The 23,089-nt window shown below is 45.7% G+C and overlaps 1 protein-coding gene across 1 annotated transcript in view; it reads right to left on the minus strand.

Moving 5' to 3' along the window:
- Positions 1–6,800: 6,800 nt before the first annotated feature.
- Positions 6,801–23,089, minus strand: part of HEMK1 (HemK methyltransferase family member 1) — a 28,174-nt gene continuing 11,885 nt past the window's right edge. The window contains exons 6-12 of the mRNA XM_042018770.1: positions 19,295–19,444; positions 17,176–17,240; positions 15,325–15,374; positions 13,991–14,096; positions 13,142–13,237; positions 11,303–11,416; positions 6,801–10,960 (exon numbers count right to left, since the gene is read on the minus strand). Coding sequence (XP_041874704.1) covers positions 10,924–10,960; positions 11,303–11,416; positions 13,142–13,237; positions 13,991–14,096; positions 15,325–15,374; positions 17,176–17,240; positions 19,295–19,444 — 618 coding nt within the window. The 3' untranslated portion in view covers positions 6,801–10,923. The remainder of the gene's footprint in view (positions 10,961–11,302; positions 11,417–13,141; positions 13,238–13,990; positions 14,097–15,324; positions 15,375–17,175; positions 17,241–19,294; positions 19,445–23,089) is intronic.

The following is a 23,089-nucleotide window of genomic DNA, read 5'->3' on the forward strand; positions in this document are numbered from 1 at the left end:
GAGAGGAATAGAGTGGCAGAGGAAGAAAACAAAACATGGAAAGAAATACAGAAATTTGTGTTGACTGTCCCCTATACAGGCTATTCTCTATGTTAAATTGACAGAAAGTACAAAAGAATTTGGGGGAAGTCTCAGAAGGAGATAGATTCATCTTAATTATGATTTCTCAAGGCTTTCAACTTCTTAGTGAGGAGCATTTGTTGTATTCCCCTCTTCTATTTGCCAAGAGAGAAGACTGTATGTAGGCAGCTTCTCCAAATGCCTCTGTGTTGCTAAGGCAAACATCCTACAACAGCTTAGAACAAAGATATTCTTGTCATAGCTGAACAGGCATTGTTTGGACAACTAAGGAGAAAAATTTTGTCTCTACAGAGTAATAAGTCTCTAACTCCATTTTTCAATTACTGCAGAAAAAGAAAAGTGAAAGAAAATCCCATCTCTCTGCAGACTACAGATGTAGGACTCGCAGAATCCAACCACTAGACACAGTCAAAACTGGATGTCTGCAGAGCTCAGCTATCCTGAAACTCTCCTCTCCTGCAGCTGATTTGTACCTTGGCTATTGATTCCAAATTACAGCTGCTTCACCTGCTCCTGCAAGTCATCCTCCTGCCTGGACGGCTGGGTCAGGCTAAGGCATCTGCATGCATGAGATGAAATGACACTGTCAGACAGAAAACTTGCTGCTGCAGGCTCCTCAGGTTCCTTTACAAAGCTCCCTTGGTTTCCATTTCTCCCTTTGAGACACTGCTCCAGAATCTCACTCCAGTGGTTGAAAATCTAATTTCCAGGCTAAGTTTATTAATAGCAAATTTGTACCACTTTGTCCTTGTGCCAGCATTGATTTTTATTATAAAGGACTTTTCATCCCCTCTAGTATTTACTTGGCAATGAAGTGTTTACAGAGAGATAGCCCATTCTCTCCCAGGCTTTGTTTTGTAGGCAAAACAAATTCCTCTCTTGGTTTTCCCCCATCTGCCAGGCTTTCTGTCCCTCATTCCTCCTCCCAGCCCCATCCTGCACCTGCCCATTTTTTGGACCAAACCCCACGCAGAGTTCTTGGCACACTCCTGCAGCTCTTTTTAAATCTCCCTGCTTGCAGCAGGGCTGTCTCCCTGAAACCATCCTACACCCATGTGAGCCCTGACTCTTCTCCACCATACAGTCTTTCCAAAGCTGGAGCTTCTCTGGTTCAGGCAGTGGTGACAGAAGGATGGAGTCTCCATTAGACCCTCAAGTCTCAGACCTGTCCTACTCAGAAGTTCACAGCCCTTACTTGGACTCTCCAAGTTCTAAAATGCAGCCAAACACATACATCCACTGAACCCTCTCTGCTGCCATGAACAATGGGAACATCCTTCTCCTAACAAGGCTCCATTTCCCTCAGACTTCCCTGTTAATGAAACATCTGTTGCAAATTCCCTGCTGCCTGCATTACACTGAAGTTTCTTTGGAGTTTTTAATACCATGTACTTAGCTGTGCTGTCTCCCAGATCCCAGCCTTTGCCTCGCCTTTTCGAGATCCACTTTCAGTATAAACCCGGGCTGGGAACAATGGCATACAGAACACCAGTTAAGAACAAGCAAAGGAATTCTCATGCATGCTTAAAGAATCCATTTGGATGTAGCTCAACCCAGATCTTAGCCTAGCTAATAAATTCTTCCATAGCCCAGATCTGCTCCTCCACTGTGCATGCTACTCCCAAACTGAACATATTTGTTTATAACAAACAAGCTGCTTCTGCACTATCAGTTCATTTTCTTTTAACTACACAGTGTAATAGCTGCATGAATTTAAGACTGATACACCCTTCAGCTGTGCTGGGATCCACACTGGGATTTGGTTCCCGAAACCACAGATTCCCAGCAGTGTCTGCAATGACAAAGGCTGAAAGGTAACCACATCTGGCATTTCCTCCAGGTGGAGGAGGCTCCATGAAGAAGTCCAACAGGGAGAGCAAGCTGTCCTGTTCCCTGCGAGGGGCAGGAGGGACAGCAGCTGAGCAGCACATTCCTGCCTCGGGAGAAGGAGGATTACCTGAATTCTCTCACACCTGACATGATGTGCCACAGGCAGTGCAGAGCCAGGAAGGGCAGCTGCTGCAGTGGGGGGATTTTCAGGACTTTCACTCTGGAGTCTTGGGTTTAAGTCCCAGTGAGAACATCCAAGGCTTCTCTATCAACAATGCTCAGGATTGCAAGGAAGAGGGACAGGACAGCAGAAAAAACCCAGGAAAACAACTTCTTGGGAAGAACTTCTTATAGGAACAGACCTTTCCTTTAACGTTCTTTTTGAAAGAACATTGATAAAAGTTCCTGTCAAAGCTCCTTGGAACAACCTTGCTTCTGGCAGCTCAGAAGCTCTATTCCAGAACTTCCAAATTTTATCTTAAGAGGTTTTTATCTCACATGTATCATTATTACCTTGTCCTGACATGATAAAAACAGTGAAATACTTTATTAGTTTTCAGATCATTATGATGCATTGCTCTTTACTCCATAATAAAATGTTGCTCGGTGTTCTAGATTAAGGCATTGCTGGGTGTTGTAACAGCAGTGCCAGACCCTCATTACATTGCAAACAAGGCAGTTCTTGTTCTAGGGAATGAAATGTTTCAATCATATTAAGCAGCTGCTGTTCTTATTGATTTAAAAATGTAGCTAACTACAGGTTTTTTAAATAATACACATACTGTGACCTGCTACTAGGCTTTACTTAGCAAATCAGCTGGAATCATAAGCAGTACAACAGCTTAAATTGGGTATAACACAAAACAAAAATTCAGAAATCCCAAAGCAAAACATTTCTAAAACTCAAAATCTGGGACACAGTGTCCTCATAGGAAATTTTAAACATTATTTCACTCTGATTACAGGGAAAAGAAAAAAAAGCCAAACAAGCTTTACAGCATCAGAACTTCCCAGGAAACAGCAATTCTGAGTTAGGCTAATGTGCCTTAATTCCAAGAAGCCCAAGCAGGATTTTTTGCTTGGAACAAAGTCCAAGAGGATCTGGATGGAGGGAATTCTGCAGGGATCCACAGCATGAATAGGGAGGTTACAGCAGGGCAGGCACAGCTGGCCCCAGGCTGAGCACAGCCTTGCTGGAGCAGTGAGGCACTGCCAGATGAGAAGAGGAAGGAGAATGGAGGTTCCCTTCACCCCTCTGCCCACCAACTGCAGAGAGGAGAAGTGTCGTGCTCTGTGTGGGATGTACGACCCCATCCATATGGGAATGCTCACGGCTCTACTGGCAAGTGCCCACACATTCCAGAGGGGCTCAGGAAAAGGCCCAGCATCACAGGGATGGGGCCTCCCTTCCTGCCTTTCCAGGCTCTGCACAGGAAGGTGCCAGCAAGCACCAACCCCTGCAAAGACAGGATTCCAAGCAGTTGTTTTGTGATCAGGACTCCAACAGGCTACAGGACATTCATCTGGACACCTTCATCTTTTAATTTTTGTGCTCATGACTACCCTGACCTTAACCCTGCCCCTACTTAGCAACAACATTACATAATTACTAAATTAAATACTTAATTTAATACTTGAATAATGCTCTTAAATTATTCAGCTTTCACAAGTTACCAAGACCACCTCTCTAAAGACAAAATTTTCCCTCTCAAAGTACTTATGGCCTTTTTCTTTCCCACATAGGCAACAGCAGGTGGAAAAGCCAAAATAAATTAATAAGTAACTACTTCCATACTCTTGGCTTTATTGCTGGTCAATAGGACACACGATCAAGCCCTGAAGTGGAACAGACAATATATTTGCTGGAGTTTATTGCACAACTCAGGACCTGCATCACATGCGTGTGTGCGTTGCTGAGGTGGAAAAAGTTGTGCTGCTGAACAAAGAGGTACTGTCTGCTGACACAAACAAGACAAAAAACCCACTGACCTGGAAATTAAAGTACAAAATCTACTTTCAGCCTGAGTGCCTGCTGCCCATCCACATTAAATGAAGAAGCCTTGTTTGAGCAAAGTATGAACTTAATCTGCTCTTCTCAAGCAGTCCTGCCAGCAGCAGGACTCCACCCAGCAAACCCCACCAGCTGCCAAATCACTGAAGGACAATGCAAGACTCAACCGCCTTTTAGAGGGGGATTTTTCTGTCACAAGGCTACTCCAAATTATCCAGCATCAAGAGATTTATCTGTGCAAGCCAACAACATTGGCTGGGGGAGAGTTACACAACACAATACTGATGGGGGAGTAGAGTAGTGAAAACTTAGAGAGAAATGGAGCAACCTGTGAGGAGTTTCCAAGCACTATGGCAATACAAACACACCACAAACTGCAAAGGCTCAGAGAAGGACTCGAGAGAGGCAGCAAGCTCAAAGTCAAAAGGCACGGTGAGAAGGTCACTGATGGTAAGTGGCACAGCAATCAATACAGGAGAGGAAAAAAGATTAACAGCTTAACAGCCTCCAGTCCTTGGAAAGACTTAAATCAATGACTGGACGCTGTTTCACAGAATACAAATACCACACAGCACCAGGTGTGCCAACTGGAATGACTGGGATGACTCCACTGAGGTCAACACAGTTGTAACAGCTTGCTCTGGGTTTACATCTGGAACATCAAAGCACTATGCAAACCTAAGTAATTAATCATCAGTCAAATGCCAGGCCAGGAATTTTATAATAATTCAGGTATTTTTCAACAACCCAAGCAACTGTGTTCACATTCCAGACAGTCTTGCATGAGGTATTGCAGTAAGAATAGAGAGGATTTTGATGGCAGAAGCCACTCTCCCACCAGCACTGCTGGGTACTGCAGCTCCTGCAGCAGCTCAGGCTGCCAGGTAAGGACTCCACGGCAACAGGCACTGTGCTACCAAGCTGATGGGTGTGTCCCACTGTGAGCATGCTGCTGTGTATGTAGAAAACATAGGAGACAAGCTGACCACCAAGAAAGGAAGATGCAGCATCTGGCATAAAGTGGAAATCAAAATTTCCCATTGCTGAGGACAGAGTTCTGCCTCCCCTATACTCACACCCAGCTGGGCAACTTCTATAGAAACTGTGTTTATAGAAATTCAGGCTAGTGGTGTCCTTGTGACATCACTGAAAATGCTCTGCTCTTGATGAGCAAGAGTGCTGTGCTCTGTCCACTGTTGTTTGCCCATCACCTGTGGTCCACCAGGAATCCATCCACCCTGCAGAAGGGGCTCCACTCACCTGCTGAAGTGCAGACATTGAGCAGAAATGCTCAGTTTGACTCCTATATACAACTTGCACCTTATAGAGACTCAACCCTATACTTCTATCTATGCTATCAGAGTGGCAAAGCAGGAATGTGGAGCACAGGCCTTCCCTCCTAAAACCGCAGCTTCATTTTAACACACCCTTTCCCAAGAATCTTGTCTTCCCTAGATGAGCTTCATGTAATGAGCTTCACCTCTCCCTTCCTCCAAACAATCTGCCATTTGTGTCCCTCCAGGTCCTGCAGTGTTTAGCAATGGCTGTGCCAGTAACACACTGTGAAAATTACCCTCCTGTCACATCCCAGCACCACAGCTCTCAAAATCAAACACTTCTCTGGTAACACTCTCCATCAAGGAGTAACAGTCACTGCTTTCTGCTCTCGAGGCACAATCATCCTTGCAAGGAACAGCTGGGATGTACACTCTTTAAAATACCAGTAAAGGGAGGAACAAGTACAGCTACAGCTGGGTTTGCCAGAACTACCATTAAGAGCATTTGAGCTCTTGCTTTGACTCTGCCATGGCTCTTCTTTAGCTGTGCCTCACTTTCTCACCACACCTGTTGCCACTGGGTATTTGGATGGCAAACTCTTCTTTGCCATGCTGCAAATTTCAGCCCAGGAGCTGAGAATCCCTGCCGTGGACAGGATGATCTCAGAACATCCCAGCTGTCACAAAAGAAAGGATGAAGTGTGATACTACTTTTCACCTTTGAAGCAAGCTGAACCCAGAGCAAACATTAAATGGTGCCAAGGCCCCCTCCTCCCTAGGCAGCAGTTTGTTCACATGCAGTGGTTCTAAGGCCTTCCACCCTGTAGTAGCCTTGCTCATGATTATCTCTGTAATGCTGACAGGGCAGCTGCCACTGAAATCACGTTGATGCTTGCTCTGCCCAAAATGCTGAGGTGAGCACACAAACATTGAAGGGTGGCCATTCAGGTGAGCTGGTGAAGGGGGCAGATGAAGCAGATCTCTAGAGCTAGAAGCTGCCACTCAAACAAAGCTACAGTTCTGACATCAACCACACCTGGGGACAAACCAGAGAGCCCACAATATGTGGCAGCACTTCTCTGCACCTGTCTGCAGCCCAGCACATTTGACAGTCGTGCACTGTCAGAGCTGCAGTGGCTGCTGTGCACAGGATGCACGTTCCCAGCCCTCTGCAGCAGCTGTGTCACGCTCTCATCGTGCTCAGAGAGGCACTTGCTGCAGAGAAACGAGTGCTGGTGCTCTGCTCACTCCCACATCCTCTGGGTTTGCACTGGAAAGCAGCAAAGCCAAGCTGGTTCATCACACTGCAGCAGGGTGCTGAGTCCTGTCACCAAGCAGCAGATGGCATGAATTTCATAAAAGTGCCCCTGTGTTCACCAGAGATTGGATGGACCACACTGAGATTTGCCAGCAGCTGCCAGGGGAAAGAAGCAAAGGACTGTGACATGACCCTCCACAGAACAACATCTGAAACTTCTGACACTGAACTCAAAGCATATCAAAACATCTATGGAAAAGGAAATAGCCTGGAAAGTGTATTAAGTCTCTCTTGGTACCTTATTATCTTCTGGAGTGTGAGAAAGAAGCCTTCTTTCAGTGGGTATTTGTTCCTCAGGATGCAGCCTGGAGTGGAAATTGTAATTTATTAAAACTTAAATACAGTTTTTGATAACTTTCCCAGACAAAAAAGATGTTAATGCAAGTTTTGGCTTGGGAAATGACTGCTCTGTCACAAGGTGAGCTCTAGCAGCTTTATTATCCCACTCACCAGAGGCACAAGTATCACCTCTAACAAGTCTGAAGCACACGTGGTCCCCCTTACATTTCACAAGCAGGGAGGGAAGGACATGCAAGCAGCCTACAGAAGTAAGTGTGGGAGTTCTTTCCCTCAGAGATGAAGACTCTGAGGAAATATGGGAACAGACTACCACATGGAAGGTGCTCTAAGAAGAGAGCCAGCTGTTCTCCACCTCAGGACAGGAGAAGTGCTCAGCTTTAGTCACAGCAGAGCTGCCATGACAAAGGAAAACTTTCCAGCAGATAGAACCACAAAGCACCAGGACAGATTGCATGCTAAAGTCCTTATCAGTACTGGGAGCCTTTTGGGTCAGGCTGGGCAAACATTTGTCAGGAATGATGTAAGGCAAGTTGATGCTTACTTGGATGGGAAATTGAGCTAGATGACTGTCAAGTTCTCTTCCAAGCCATTTTGATCTATGGCCCTACACTGAGGAACTGAGTGCTGGCCAGTTATCCACACACACACACACGGTAACGTGGGTCCCCAGAGATATCCTGTGTCACCCTAATGCAGTCACTCTGTGTCTGTCAGGTCCTCACATGGAAAGCTGTCTCAGCCCTACAAGAGCACAGGCTCAGCAGAGAACACTGTGAGGATAAATGTCTCTCTAAGGTCCCTGCAAAGTCCCTTTCACACCATCTCTCGGGTGGAGACTGAAAGCATGGTCAGGGCTTGCACTTTGGGGTGCCCACATGGACATTATACCAGAACAAGGATGGTATCTATTTCTCACCTCCAGCCCTATGGGGGCTTTGGGCCTCCTAGTCACACCAGGAGGTACAACCTCAGTCTTGTGTCACAGCTGTGAGTCTCCTTCCAGCCTTCCTGACACGAACCCAGTGTGGAAGTTCTGTTTCCCGGCACAGCAACTGATGTTAAAGCCCCATTTGCAGCTGCACCTACACTTCAGCCCTCTGCTGACCCCAGTTCTTGCTCTCCCTGGGGCCTGCACCTTGTCCAAAGCGGGAAGGCTGAGGCAGGAGTGTCTCCAGCATGGACCCAACTAAACTGGGACTGCAGCTCCATCTGCAGGGCTCTGCCAAAGCGGCTCCTCCTCGGGGAAGGGCAGTGTCACCCCAGCAGATACCGCACACCCAGTAACCCCCAAAACAGAGATGTGAGCACAAACACAACCATGCTCCTCAGGGTCCTGAAAGGAAACAAAGCCCCCCCCCGAACACATCACCTGAGGAATCAAATCACCATTTTGATACCGTTCCCAAGAAGCAGTAAATTCCCAGAAAATTCAGTGTATGTCAGATACTGGATTATGCAGAATGCCGAGTGAAGCCTCAGCCCTCTGGCTCCAGGGAGCAGCTCTGCCCCTGCAGAGCTCACGTGCCCGGGGCTCTGCCAGTGTCAGCTCAGCCTCCTGCCCTCAGGCAACACAGACATGGCCCAGTGCTCCAGCCAGGCTCCTTAAAACCTCCAAAAAGCTGTGCAGTGCTTCTGTACCAAAAGGAGCCCAGGCCAATCTGTGCAAAGCACCGAGGAACACACTGTACTACACCAGCACATTCCCTCGGATGCGAGTCCCACAGGAACATCCGCCCTCCTGGGAGGAACAGCAATTTTTCCTTTTATGAAAAGGTCAGCAACACCATGTGATTTTCCAAGATATATGACCACTATGCAATGCAAATACATAGAAATACAAGTGTTTTAGTGATAAATATAGGAATTTAACACTTGTCCTACTGGATTAGACCAGTAGTCTGTCTCGCAGGGGATTTGTCCTGTTCAGAGCTCAGACAAGGGATTGACTGATGCTTCCAAGAAAAAACACACTGCCTTCTGCAGCCCAGCCACTGGCACTCTCAGAGGGCCACCTAACTCCAGCCTGCTGCAGGAAACCAGCTCACCCCCAAGAAGAAAGCAGCACGATGCTGTTTAACATTCCCATCAGCCCATGGACTATCCAGCTTTAAGGCCTCCTGCAGAAGCAGGCTGTGTATAATGCTCTGTTTCATGCACAAACACTGCTAACACCCAGAAGAAATCTGAGAACTCATTTCTTTAATTTTTAAACAGAGTCTGACAAACTAAATTTTAAAAATTACTATAAAAAAAAAAATCCACAACCACACAACACTTTGACTACACTTTGTAGTCATGGCTCTAGGAGGCCAGAAATCAGCTGTACTGAAACTATTTCCAAACCTAGGCTCAAATGCACTTTAACTGACCTATTTTTGTTCTTTCCTTCCTCAGATTCCTCTACTGTGTTTAACCAGGGCAGGTACTGCAGGCCAGAGCAGACTCACAAATTCAAGTAAAGAGTATACAGGACATGGTAAACTACTGGGGTGGATAAATGTAGTGTGAGATGTACAATGGGTGAAAGACCAGTCTGTGAACAGAGCTGTGAGTAGGGAGAGGTTCCAGCTGGAACCCCAAGTGCTGGCTCATCACAGAGAGCTCAGGTGTCTGTGGGAAAGCAGGGCTGATGTTCAGGAGTTAAGGGGGTGAAGGAAAGACTTATTTGAGGAGTGAGAGTGTGGGAGAGGCAGAGGGGAAAGGGAGCAGATATATCAGTGCTCATGTAAGACCCTCTGAACCTGCTGCAGCCTTCCAACAGACTCAGATTGCTGCTGCATGTCCTGCCTGGTGTCTCTGGCTGTGCAGTCCCAGGTCAGCCGGACAGAGCCTGACAGCTCCTCCCTGGCACACACACACAGCAGGGCCCTGTCTGGACACTCCCAACCCTCCTGAGTGCTCACCTTCACTGGCCCAGCAACTGCTTCCATCTGGACTGGCAGGCCAGATCCTTTCCTTGCCTTGCCTGCCTTCCTTCCTTCCCTGGCTAGCTATGGTCTGGAAGAGAACTTGCACCACGGGAAACACAGCAACAGCAAGCAGCAGCTTGAATTTAATCCTGCCATTATTTATACTGACATGATGCTGACTGTCCACTTCAGGCACTTCTCTCAGTGCTGTTTCAGGTAGCCCTAGTCTGAGTCATCCTTCCCAAAGAGACAGACATCAGCTATTCCCACGCCTGTCAAGAGACTGGGTCGTACTCCAGTACTGTCCAATTTTGTACAGGTCATTTCACCTCCCGTTTTTCAACTTCTCCGTCTGCAAAACTGGAGTAGTGACTCTGGCCTTCTCTGTAAAGTCTTGCAATTAAATGCCTCACATGGAACGTAGACATTTCTATTACTATCAGAGCAATGTGTGGGTGCCAGATGTTTATTCAGGTCTGCCAGCATCTCTGAATAACTGCAGTGCAATTCTTTTAAGGAGCCTGATCTGAAGCACTATCTTTATTACAATGCTGTGACTGCTTCTGGCAGCATCCACCAAGTGTCAAGGGCTGTAAATTCAGGTTCTGTAACATGTGCACTGATCCTTCAGTGACAATCACTCAGCAGGAGTGGGAAACAAAGGCTGTTTGCTATTGGAGCACCAGGATCCTGGAACAGAACTGCATTTGAAATGTGCACATCAGTTATGTCCTGTTATACCTGCAAATCCGTGTGCCAACATAAGCCAGAGTTTGGATTCATCATCCCATCTGGCCACATTCTATATAAATGCATCTCAAGGCCAATTAAAAAAAAAATTAAATTCTTTCTAGGCCAAATGGGTGATCTGGCACGTTGAGAAGCTGTATTTTTAATCTGGAGCTGTGAACTCTTCTGTCTTGGGTCCTGAGATGATTGAGTCACTTTAGCAGAACAGACCAAAATGTTTCATGCAGTTCCCTGAGGAAGGTGAAACACTTCCACATGCTCAGCTGAACTTCTGCATCTCTGGATGAAATTTGTGTCAGGAAATGAGGGGTCTGTCACTGCATGGAGAGTCCGCACTCTGGGGAATGGAGATTCTTTTCACAAGGCAGAAGAAGTTTTCAACAAGCTGTTCAGCCAGGCTCAAGAGCAAAAAGCATCCTGCAAGGAGAGCTGTTTCTGACACACTTGTCAGCTGCTTTGTTTCTGGATGTGCAGAAACCTAGGCCTGTGGGAAAAAGAAAGACCAGAGCTTTAAGTCTCACTAGGGACAATGTGCCTTCTACTTTCATCCTATAAAAGCAGCAATTTTCCAATGGCAATGACCCCACCAGAGCCAGTCACCCCATCAGAAATGCTCACCTGTGTCAGAATTTCTGACTCAAACACTTGCCAGGCGGTCTCAGGATAGCAGAAGGCTGAGATACTACCAGGGAGCCCCTATTTTGTCAAAGACTGGCTTCAGCCATAAAGCTTCTCTGGCTGAACTCATTTAATATGTAAAGGTACAGGGACATATTCTACAAAGGACACAAAATCTGCAAAAAATTGAAGGCAAAAAAAGACTGACTTGCCACAGAAGTCCTTGTGAATGGCACGGAGGGTGAGCAGTAAGTCTGGGTGTGCCTGTAGCCAGTGCTCCACCATATCTGGATGCCTGGGATCAACTTCCAGAAATACACTCCTGAAAAGACACATTTGGGAGTAGAACTGGAGAGGTGCACATTTAAGTTGCTAAACTGATAAAAATTAAGATCTTTCTTTCTGTCTGACTCTGACCAGTGCAGGAAATGAAAAGGTCAGTAAACACAGTGCAATCCAACAGTCCTAAACCAGGTCATAGCTGTCCATTTAAGATGCAGATTCCAGCTGCCTCCTTCAGGGGAGAAAGTGTTGATCCTGGGGGGAATTCTCATGGTACTCGTCTGTGTGAGCAGTTAAAGCCTTGTATTGAGATGCAGTGAGACCTTCTGAAGCCCACCCAGAGATACCACCAGCACTGTGTTTCTGAAACCCCCAAAGATTTAAGGACAGAAGGAGGTTTTGTGCTGCAGGAACACTGAGCACTGGCCTGGCAGCCTGGAGTCCCTCTGTGCATAAGCAGCGAGAGACACGAAGTACAAGTCAGTACACACATTCTTCCACAGTAAATGTCTCCATAAATCAGCCATGAAAACAACACCAGCATTCAGGCCTACACAGAACTGATCAAATAACCTCAGTTAGGGCACCAGGGCCAGGCCTGGACACTGCAGGGCTATTTCCATCTCTGCCAGGCTTTATGACACTGGCTCATTCCCCATGTCCCCTCCCGTGACAAAGCAGAACCACCCCAGCTCACAGGCACTGATGGAGCTGGTTACAGCCTGGGACAGCACAGCAAGGGACAAGTTTAGCAGGCAAGGGACACAGGCCAAACCCCATCAAATGCTCTCCTGAGAACTCTTAAAATATCCCAGACTGAATACTCCCTACAAATTCACCAGGCTAACTACAAGCTGTGTGTGGATCTCATTTCTGACCTTAAAAAACTTCCCCTCCTCAACGGGGGCTCCACCTTATTAAACAAGCAAAAAGAGAAGGAAAAGAAATAATCTTAACAAACAACCCCTCAGGACCAGTCTCTATTGCTGGGAAATTCTGAGGAGCATCTTCTGCTCTTGTGGTCATGCAAAGCATGAGGAATGAATTCTGCATGCAGTATGCCTCTCAATATTCCCATTCTTCTTCTCAAAACAGCAGATTTTCAACGACCTTATGCTGGCCAAATGTCAGGAATATCAAACACGATGTGTGAATGCCCTGGCACATGAACAGTACTTTTGGGTATCAGCATGTTGATCTTCAAAATGGATCTCACATGACAGAGAATAGGAACAATCAGTCTTGAATATTAATCATGGAGAAATTTAACATTTAAGAAACTATCCCTGACTGATCTTCTTTCTCCTGGGATATTCAGCATTGTATACTGGCACAACAAACAAGTTTCCCATAATTAAAGGGTGGGAGGGAAGCAGAGTTCTATATCCATCCTCAAAGAGTTTTACACTGCTTCTCCTTCCATCAGTTATTCTCCTTAGAAAGCTCCCCTGCTTTCTGCACTCTCTTTCTCAGCTGCTCTCTTCCATGTTCTTTTTGTTGCTGCTTTGACCTTAAAAGATTCTCACTTCACTAATGACCAGGAAACACCACCAACAGCCAAGGAAGGCTCATACCCCTTTACTAACCATTTCAAGCTAATTTTGCTTACACACATGACATTTTGTAAACTGCTATTATCAACTGGGGCAATGAGGGGACAATTTTGCAACTATTTTCTATCTGTTTTGTTTTTATACAGAGAAGTACAGAACTTACAGAAGTGGATGGATAAAAGACATGAAATTCAAAAGAGGGTAGTGCTTACCCAGAAACCTTCAGAAGAGAAGGAGCCAAAGCCAGAATTGTTTTGATGACTCTCATGCCATCATCTCCCCCATCCAGTGCATCAAGGTCCTCATAGCTGGAGTGTGGGAAGAAAAAGATATTTGACAGCAATTCCTGTGGCCCTTGAGAATGCATCACCCCACACCCCCAAGGAGAAAAGTGCCCCTAACACACCTGAACTCCAGTGTTCCCAGGGCAGGTGACAGCACTCACCCCTTTTATGGGAAATACAGGGAGGGAGAAGGCAGCTACCACTGGGCTGAGAAACCCCACATGTAGCACAAGCAGAAGACATCTCCTGAAGTATTTCTGAAAATTAGGAGCCAACTGTAGCTGGGATCTCAGAGTTCCAACACACAGGTCTGTTCTCTCTAAGCTGGCCAGGGAGTGAGGCGGTTGTACAGCAAGGGATCACTGCTTGATTTCCACCATGCCAACCACCAGATCAGGCTGTGGCTAACCCAGCAGAGCCAGCTGGGGTGCAGAAAGCTCAGCTGTCAGAACCTGCTCTGGTGCACATCTTGTACAGAGGTGGCGGCAGGACTTTCTCCTCACACGCATGACAATCAATTTTGGATTGGGAACTTGCTAATTTCAAACTTTGTGCTTTTTCCATTTTAATAAATCTTTAAAACACTTCCATATTGCTTCAGGCCTATAAGCAGTATCAAAGCAAGCCTGCATTATTATATCCCAAATAAACACACCTACATTTTGCACGTGTATATTACATTTGCATGTTTTGTGTGCAATTGTGTGTAGTATAAGGAAGCAGACAGAAAACCTTGCTTCGACAAACAGGAGAGGAAAAATCTCTTTGTCTGATTACCGGAGGATTTCTGCATCCAAGGAAGCCATGTCTTCATGGAAAACATATGGGGGGTTACTGACTATGACATCTATGGGGCCCCAGAGCAGCAGCTGTTTGGCAGAACCTAGAAAAGAAAAAGAATCACAACCAGCTCTCAAGCACAGCATCTTCCCTATAAGCTCAGTGTCAACACCCTCCCCAGGAAACTGTCTCCAGGCACATGTAAATGTGTTTGGCTCTGCTTTGTGATAATAAAATTTTATCCTGTTTCTTTCTGCAACAGCCTGCCCTGTTCCCTGTCCCAGGAATGCAAGAATAATAAAAAGGAAAGCACAGGCAAAGTATCATTTTTTCATATCAAGAGCCTGCTTAGCAGGACATGTTAAAAATCACAGGAGCTTGATGCCCTGGAGCTCTGTGCCCACATGGATCTAAAGCAACAACCAGAATTCAGAGAGCTCACAAAGACCTAAGTGGGAGCTCAGACTGGCTTTTCAGATGAACATCATTCCTCTTACAGAACTGCAGCAGGACCTCCAAAGAGCTGCAGGGCCCCTCAGCAAAAACAACAATGGGCTGCTCTTCTGCAGACCAGGAGCAGCTCCCTACACTCCTGCTGCTGTCTGACACAGGCCAGCCCTGAATCAGACCTCATGTAACCACAGGAGTATGACACTGCCCTCAGGCAGCCTCTTGGCACACAGCTTTCAGCTATAAGAGATAGCAGAGTGTCAAAAACAAGTGCCAGAAAGGTGTATTAATGAACCCACAGCTGCAGCTCCTGGCTCCACAGCTGCTAACAAACAGCCAAGCACTATCGACCTAACTGGATAGGCCCCACCAAATGTTAGTTTTAACTGGTTTCAGCTGGCTCTGCGGAAGAAAAGCATCCTTTCCTGGTTCAACTAACCTAATTTCAGCTGAGTAAGATTGGGCACTTAATCTAAGCTAAATATCTGGGCTCCCTCTAACATCAGTGGAGAGACAGGCATGTTTGTGTTTATCCAAAGCATCCATGTCAGCATGGAATTAATTACACTCTGTATATATTTGCCTCTCCCCAGCAACAGTAAAGAGCACCTGGACTCCCAGCTCAGACACAACCTTGGGACACATAAAGCCAAGAACAATTCACCTTCTGATGTAGTCAGGGGCTTCTCTCAGTTGATAATCTGCCCTGGAAATCTCTGCAGGAAAAGCTTCACTGCCTCACTTCTTACTGACCTTTTTCTCTATTAACTTCACTCTTCTGCTGCCTGCATCCCAGAGTGGTCCCTTGGCTGTCTCTCATGCTTCCCTCCACCCATCAAAGACAAAAAGGGAAAGGGGATTGTAACAGTGAAAAGAGTTACTGTGTGAAACATTTTGGTGGATGACGTGAATCCTTTCTTGGAGCTGCAGCCTGTAAAATTCCAGATACAAGAACAGAAAGAAGAAAGATTAGGAGGTGTGTTTGTGTGGATTCATGAACAGTACATTCTACAAACAGATCACTACATATTGCACCTCTTATCTGATATGCATATATTCACAACTGCCAAGATCTTCCCAGCATGTTCTCTCCTCCCACCACAGTGGCCTTACACCCAAGTTCTACTCCCTTTGCTGAGGGCCTACAGTCCTGCCCTGTCAGGATACACAGGCGTCAGGAAAGGGAGGGATTCCTGCACTGTGTGCCTTGTGCCCAGATGGATCTGGCACTGGGATTGATCCAGTAAGACTCATCTAAGCATCCAGAGAACACAGCTAGGATAAGGGAGCTCTGAAAAGCAGACAGGATCCAAGCTGGGTTCAGTCAAGAAGTAACACAGCTTATCCTGCTGGCTTCTCTCCCAAGAGCTACAGGGCACCACGCCAGGGACAAGATCCCAAAGACACAATGAAAATATCCATGGAGACATATGAAGTTCTCTGATATGGCATTATACTCCCTCATTCACTCTTGAGCCAACAAGCAATGTTAATAAGCAAGACAATTTTCCCCAGAGGTCAGAGTTATAGATTATAAAGGAGGCAAAGATCTGGCCAGCTTTTATTATATCAATGAAAAATTGCAACAGAATTTGGTTTGACCCTGACACATTAGAATGAAACCTCTGCTCCCCATTCCCTGTAACTGGGCTAGGAGGCAAAGGGTAATAGTGAGGTAACCAGTTTAGGAAGGGCTTGTTCCTACTAAGCTCTTCAGACTCACACACAAGCTGGGACTGGTTGCAAGAAGTAAAGAGATGCAGCCCAGTTCAGTCAGCACCAGAAGTAGCCCCCCCACAGTGCTGGCAGCAGCTTGGGAAAAAAAGGGGTATGTGGGTCTGTGGACAGAAATCCCAGTTAACCAGCACCTCTAGAGACTCACAGCTGTACTGGACTCCATGAGAAACAGCAACAGGAATTCTTTCTGAGATGGCTCTAATTAATGCCTAGGGCCCAGCAGTTACTGAGGACAAGAATGCAATCTGGAGCTCATTTCACAAAGCCCACAGAGACTCAGAAGCATACTGGGATTCCAGCTCTGGGGTTCCCTGTGGTAGTGATGGGCCAGAACAATCTGACACAAAAGCTGAGCAAGTGGAGCCACTATGAAGGACAAGGACAACCTGACAGACATCTTTCAGCACAAGGTGTTTGAGCCAGCAGCTCTGAATATCCATCCAGCCACAGCACAGGTGTCTGAACAGCACGGGATCCAGCAGCACCATTCCCACCAAACCAAGACTGCAGGGAGGATGCTGAGGGACACCACACAGCACATCAGAGGAAAAGTGCTGCTTGACTGTGCAAGCATCTCTATAGGAGCAAGGACAGAAACAAGCATGATCGAGGGAGCCAGAGAGAGAAGGGTTCAGGATATACCTGTCCTTAACCTCCCACGTGACATAAACATTCCTACTTCAGTCCTGAGCTTCCTGAGTTCACAGACAGGGGTAAGAGTAGTTACCAAGAAATGCTTTGAAAACCCTTGACAAACAGCATGTGAGCACCACTGCTTTACTTAGGCTGCTGTCTTTGCAAAGCATGTTCACAAGCCAAAGAAAATCACTCTGGTAAACATGAGCAATTTTTTTCTGGATTGTTACACACTTTAGGAGTTCAACAACTAAACATTCTCTGGTTTCCAATGGTGATAAACATGAACCACGTGTACAAGTATTGAGAACTCAATACACTATAATTTACAAAAAAATGAGTAATATGTGGTCTTGTACCTGTGTGCATTCTCCCTGGTGAGATCCACAGCAGCCTCCTCTTTATCCATGGCTATGACTCTGCTCTAGAACAGATAAAAACAACAAACCCCACCAAGCAGGTGTTACAACATCAAGATTCCCGAGCAGACTGCCAAACGTGCAAGATCAAAACCGACCAGAGACTGCTCACTCTGGGCTCCTGGAAGGAGCAGCTTCTGAGGAATCCATGTAGGGCATAGCTGGGATCATGAGTGATGTGTGTAAGGCACTAAGGTGACTGAAGGCTCTCGGCAGCACAGCCAGCAGCCCACCAGAACAGACAACAACAGAGGCACAGTGACTCACCTCACCTGAGCCCTCACTGCTCCTGGAAGGGTGAGACTCAACACTCTGGCTAGTCTGGGCTAGGCACAGGCTGCAGGAAGGTCATGTTGTTGGATTTATTCTCCCTAATATAGACAGGATCCCTCCCAACACTAACACAACCACTTGGGCAGAGATTCTGGCACTTTCCATCTGCTATGCAGACACCTTTTACCCAGTTACTCCACTGCAGTCCTTAGACCACATTCACTGCCTGTATTGACTGCATGTACTTGACTCTGTGTCAAGTATTTTAGAGTTCTCCAGCATAGTGGTAAGAGACAGGGCTCCACAGCTAAAGCTTTGTTTGACCTTCCATTCCACCTTGGGAAAACCACAGGCAAAGGCCTAACTTGGTTTTGCTTTGCTCAATGTTTTTTTAAGCACAGATGTTGGTATGGATTTACACAGAGAACACATGCTTGAAGAAACTGCTTGGAGATGATGGTGTGATTTGCCATCACTCCTAAGGGGATTAATTTCATGGTTCCAGGCCAGCACCCACACACGTGAAGCTCACCCTTAAGGTGAAGGACACAGCTGAGACCATAAATGAAAAGTTGCTGCTGTTTACCCAGTACTTTAGTGCCAAATTCTACCTCAAACACTAAGGAGATTACCCAGAGTGTAACTCCACTTAGCTGTCAGTGTGGCTACCATTAATTCTAATCAGTCAAGGCTCCTTATTTCTCTGGGCACAGCAGTTTGGGCTGGGAAAGGACTTTTATGAGTTACAGGGACAGACTGACACAGCTCTTTAAGTTAACAAGCAAGGAAAAGAGCATGAAGCTCTTCTCCTAGCTAAGGAAATCAGAGCAATTATACTCTGAAGTAATGAAGCTCAAGTATTAACCTTCTCAGGTAACTGGGAGGAGGAACACCCCTTCCATTAGAGGCATCAACCTCTAATTCTTATATGGCAGGGCTTATACTTCTACTACTATACTTCTACTTCTGTCCTCTAAGAGGAGGGGCTGGCCACAGCAATTCTCATTCCTGAGAAGGAACTGGCTGGTCTGCAGTTCCGAGGAGAGGGGAATACTTTTCCCTTAACCACACGCAATGAGATCTTGGATTCATTCCTCATTTTCTTGACCAAGAGTATCTCCATAAACATGTTACATGCCACAAGAATCAGGGGCAAGAAGGGCTTTGGTCACCCAGATAACAGCCCCCTTCTTGCTCTTTTCACTCTGCTCAGAAGCTGTGGGTTGTTACTAAGGAACAAAAGACTACAAAAACATGGTTTGGCAGTTGTGGCAATGAGATATGCTTGTTTTAATTGATCCCAAGTACTGACACTGCTATAATAATCCCTTTCCTGTATAATTTAGCCTTCAGTTTCCTGGAGACAAGATCTTTTGATTCACAGAAAGGTGTTTTTGGAGATGACTGCCCCATAAATTCAACTAACAGAGTGTGTGCCCATGCCTCAGTACCTCCTGTCCTCAGCCCAGGTTAGTTTCTAAAACCAGCACCCACCAGTGCTTCAAGGTAAGGTGATTAATAGTGAGCTGCAGCAGCTCCAGAATGAGCATATTCACTTCTTTCATTCTGATTATGTCTCTGCTATTCCTGCAGACAGATGGGGAGAGGGAGAAATTCCCAAATATCTCTCCTCTACCTACTACGAACTTACAGAGCCTGACTGTCAGAGACCTGAGCTGTCAAAGTCCCATCAGAGAAGTTTGTGACATCTCAGCGAAGACGAGCAGAGTAGGATTATCCTCTAACAAAGGCACCTATTGAAGCAGGAGTACTGAAGGGAGCTCACCTGAGGCAGTTTGCAGAGCAGACTCAGAGCAATTGCTCCAGAGCCACAGCCTATTTCCAGGATCACAGGATGAGGAACAGGAACTGGGAAACATAGGGCTGAATTCTCACATCTCTGAAATTCTTCCTCCACAACTAAAGAGACAAGATCCTAAAAAAACAAACAAAATTACCAAGGGAGATGTTTTGACTCACACCTTTGTGATCTGAGGACTGAAGTTTAAATTTTTTAACTCTGTACGCAGCGAAATGTATTTTTGTTGCTAATTTTAAAAACACAGATGGTAGCAATGGAACTGACATGCCAGAAGTCACTTCAGCTCCATCTGCCCCACAGGATGCTATGATTAGTAACCAAATCCTCAGGATACAATCTCCCACAGATCCTCTGAAATCTTACAGCACTGTTGGGAAAAACAATAACCAGACAGCTGGAGCACATTAGCTTCTGCAACACCATTTTATTTACCCCAAAATTTTGGCTTTCAGAATTTGTAAGCTTCTTCTACACAGTGTCTGTAGGGTAGGTGACCAGGAGGCAGTTGCACAGCTCCTAACAGCATCTAACCCAATAATCCAGTGTGGAGATGAAAAGCCAAGGCAATGAATTACTAAATGATCCAAATGAGCAGCTCCCTGCATGGATTTCAGATTGTGGACTCCTACTACACTTTGTTGCTATAAAGTCACATGGAAAAGATTTTCACCCATGCTCCTGGATCTGTATGCGGCTCTGCCATTGCTGCCTCCTCCCTCCCATCACTCTTTTCTTTTCTAAATCCCTTTGCCATGTTATATAAAATCCAACACAGCAGGAGGGGTCTCAAAAATTTCTAAGGTTTGTGAAAATGAAATATAAGAGAAAGCACACATGTGCCTCCCTCTGACTGCAGCATGAACTTCCTTTGTTATTCACTGGAGAAAACTTCAAGATGGAAACCTTATGAACACCTTGAGTGCATCAGCAGCTCAGCAGGTCCTCCCAGCTCCCTCCCATCCTTGTGCTTTCAGGGCACAACAGTACCCAAAGGCCTTGCTGCCCTAGGTGTTCCCAACGTGGTTAGGATTCTCCACTTGAGAGGGCTGCTCTTGGATCTCTCCTGTAAATCCAGAAAGTTTAACAACATTTACAAAAAATAACTGGCATAAGATGGAATATTTAAAAGGAACCAGTCCTGGCAGGCAGGTCAGCTTTTCTTTTACTTTACACTGGCTTTTGTTGGGAGCCTGATCTGGACAGGCTTGTACATAAGGGCAGAAGCCCTTCCTTGGACCTCCCACCCTAACTGGAGTGCAGCATAAGAGATGCCTTGTGCAAAGTTGCAGTATTTCTGAAAAGATTCATAGCTATTGGTCATCCTTCATGACAGGCCACTCCACACGTGCAGTAAGTGGGAAGGGAGATGCAAATAGGTATAAAAATGAAGTGTTCAGGTAGATGAGCTTTGATGAACCGTCCCTGGAGCAGGCAAGTTTCTGGACTGATATCTAAATATACTCAGCCAGGGATGAGGAGCCACACCCCAATGCCCTGCCCGGGTCACCATGTCATTACTGGCATTGTCCTTATATGGGAGTTTGGCTAACAGTCTCCGAAATCACAAATTCCTCACTGCTGCTCTGGGATTCCTTTCCTAGACAATTATGGATGGAAACAGCCTCACAGGCTCCCAACCTGGAGGAAACTATTCCAGGACTCAGACAGCAAAAGGGAAAAATAAACACCTTATCTACACATTTTTGTGAGAAGTGACTTTGGCCATTCAGCCAAGAGCTCCAGATGAATCAGTCTGGAAACACTCGGGCACTGCAGACAGCCAGAGATTGCAACCGCAGCTGCTCTGGCGAAGCAGGTGAGGTGCTGAGGATTCCAAGACCACAGAAGGCACCCAAAAAATTCTGCTTGGCTTTTAAATCACTTCTTTAAATATCAGCCATTTCTGGGCACTTAACAAACATTTCCTGGAAATCTCCTCAGTAACTCAGAACCATCTGTTCCCAGAGTAGCACAAGTTACTGATTACAAATGTCCAAATGTGACTTCCATACACTGGAACTATTCTAACCATTTATTAACTTCCTTAAGGTTTATCATTAGTAATTTCAAGCTTGCTGGGTTTTAATGGAATGCCTACTTAACACATTCCACAGAGAAAGCATTTTAGTGTGCTTGCCAAAGCTGCTATTTAAACATGACCGATTTCAGGTTTTACCACATAAAATATACATAAAATGGGATGCTGATATTACTTAGACTTTGTATTCTGCTTTCTGACTGCCTTACCTCATTGTCTTGGTTATTTCACGATAATTCCTTTCATGATAATTCTTACTGCGGCAAAGGCTGGTTTTCTCATAACGCACATTTACCATAATAGTACAAAATTAAAACACATAAAAAATAATGGGACAACCTAAAGAAATGGCATCTTTTTCAGGACATTAGTATCTCCTTACAATAAACGGTTGAATAATTATTTTCAACTTGATTGACAAGCAAAGAAGATTTATTCCAACTGGCAGAGAATCAGGAAAATTCAGCAACCATGACACAGAGTATGTCCAATCATCCTGCTCCCATTGCCACTAGGTTTCGGGAATGATTAAATTATCAAGAATTGTTTTGAAACCGTATTCATCAGATTCTTCTCAGTATTTTTCACCTTCTAGCAAATGATCCAACCAAAATCTGTGCTCCTCCAATCACACCATCACCTCCAAAATATCACTGCTGGAAATTGATAAATTACAGCACTTTGCAGAACACAGCAGAGCCCCTTTCAAATCTCATCTTGGGAGATGAAGCATTTCTGACCAAGTATTACAGTGTTCATACAAAGACTACAAAACACCCTGCAAGTCAGACATTCCCAGTCTTTGCACAAGAATCCGACTGGAACCACATCTGGGGAAAAGCAACAAAGAGGCCAATGGTGCTAAAAAGAGGTGTCTGGGACTGGCACAGAGAAACTGAGACTGGGACAACAGCAACAGGACAAAGGCTGGGTCTTTATTGGGTAGGACACGCCATGTCTTCTCAGACTGAACAGATTCACAGCACAAATACCTACTAATGTAATGCTAACATTGCCAAAAGCCATTTCAACCATCAGTTCGATCACCAGCTTTGAAGGCTGAGATATGAAATGACAAAAATTCCACTGGCAAATAAAAGAACACACTTTGTGACCCAATTCCATATTTGCCCACAGCACGCCAACCACTGGGTAAAATGAACGCTCAATTGTGGAGTTATTAACATTCAAATTATTGCTTTCAGTATGAATCATTTCTGTCAGTTACAACCCAGTCTACAACAAGAAATTCTGCTAACCAGTGCTACAGGTACTGGCAGAACTATTTTTATCCTGGAGCCTGCTGTACACACACATGTGGTGATCAGTGTGATAATTGTGTCAGAATGGGGAAATGGAACATTTTGAAGAATTTTTCTCCCCTAGTCTGTGCAAGAAGCTCCTTCCTGCAGCAAAAGCCACTTGTGATTCCAGGAAGTCTTGCTTCACTGCCAGATTCACCCTAAGTTTACACTGTCATTTATTTGGGTTCAACTCCCCCATCTTCTCTGTTGAGTGCAACAAATGCAAAACTTTGTGAACACCTCCAGCTTCCCCTGAGCCTCCACTGCACCCTTCCACCCACAAGTGTGGTTCCCCAAGGCCCCCCAGCACCCTCTAAGTTCTCACAGCTCTTGGTGTCACCTCTGCCCTGTGGCCAGGGCTCTGGTTCACTGCTTTTCTTGGAACTGCAGCTGCACAAAGGAGCGTGAGGTCAGGGG

The sequence above is a fragment of the Corvus kubaryi genome, unplaced genomic scaffold (assembly GCF_017639235.1).
Source record: "Corvus kubaryi isolate FWS band 111438036 unplaced genomic scaffold, C.kubaryi_AGA036_p1.0 124, whole genome shotgun sequence".
In the NCBI taxonomy this organism is placed as follows: domain Eukaryota; kingdom Metazoa; phylum Chordata; class Aves; order Passeriformes; family Corvidae; genus Corvus; species Corvus kubaryi.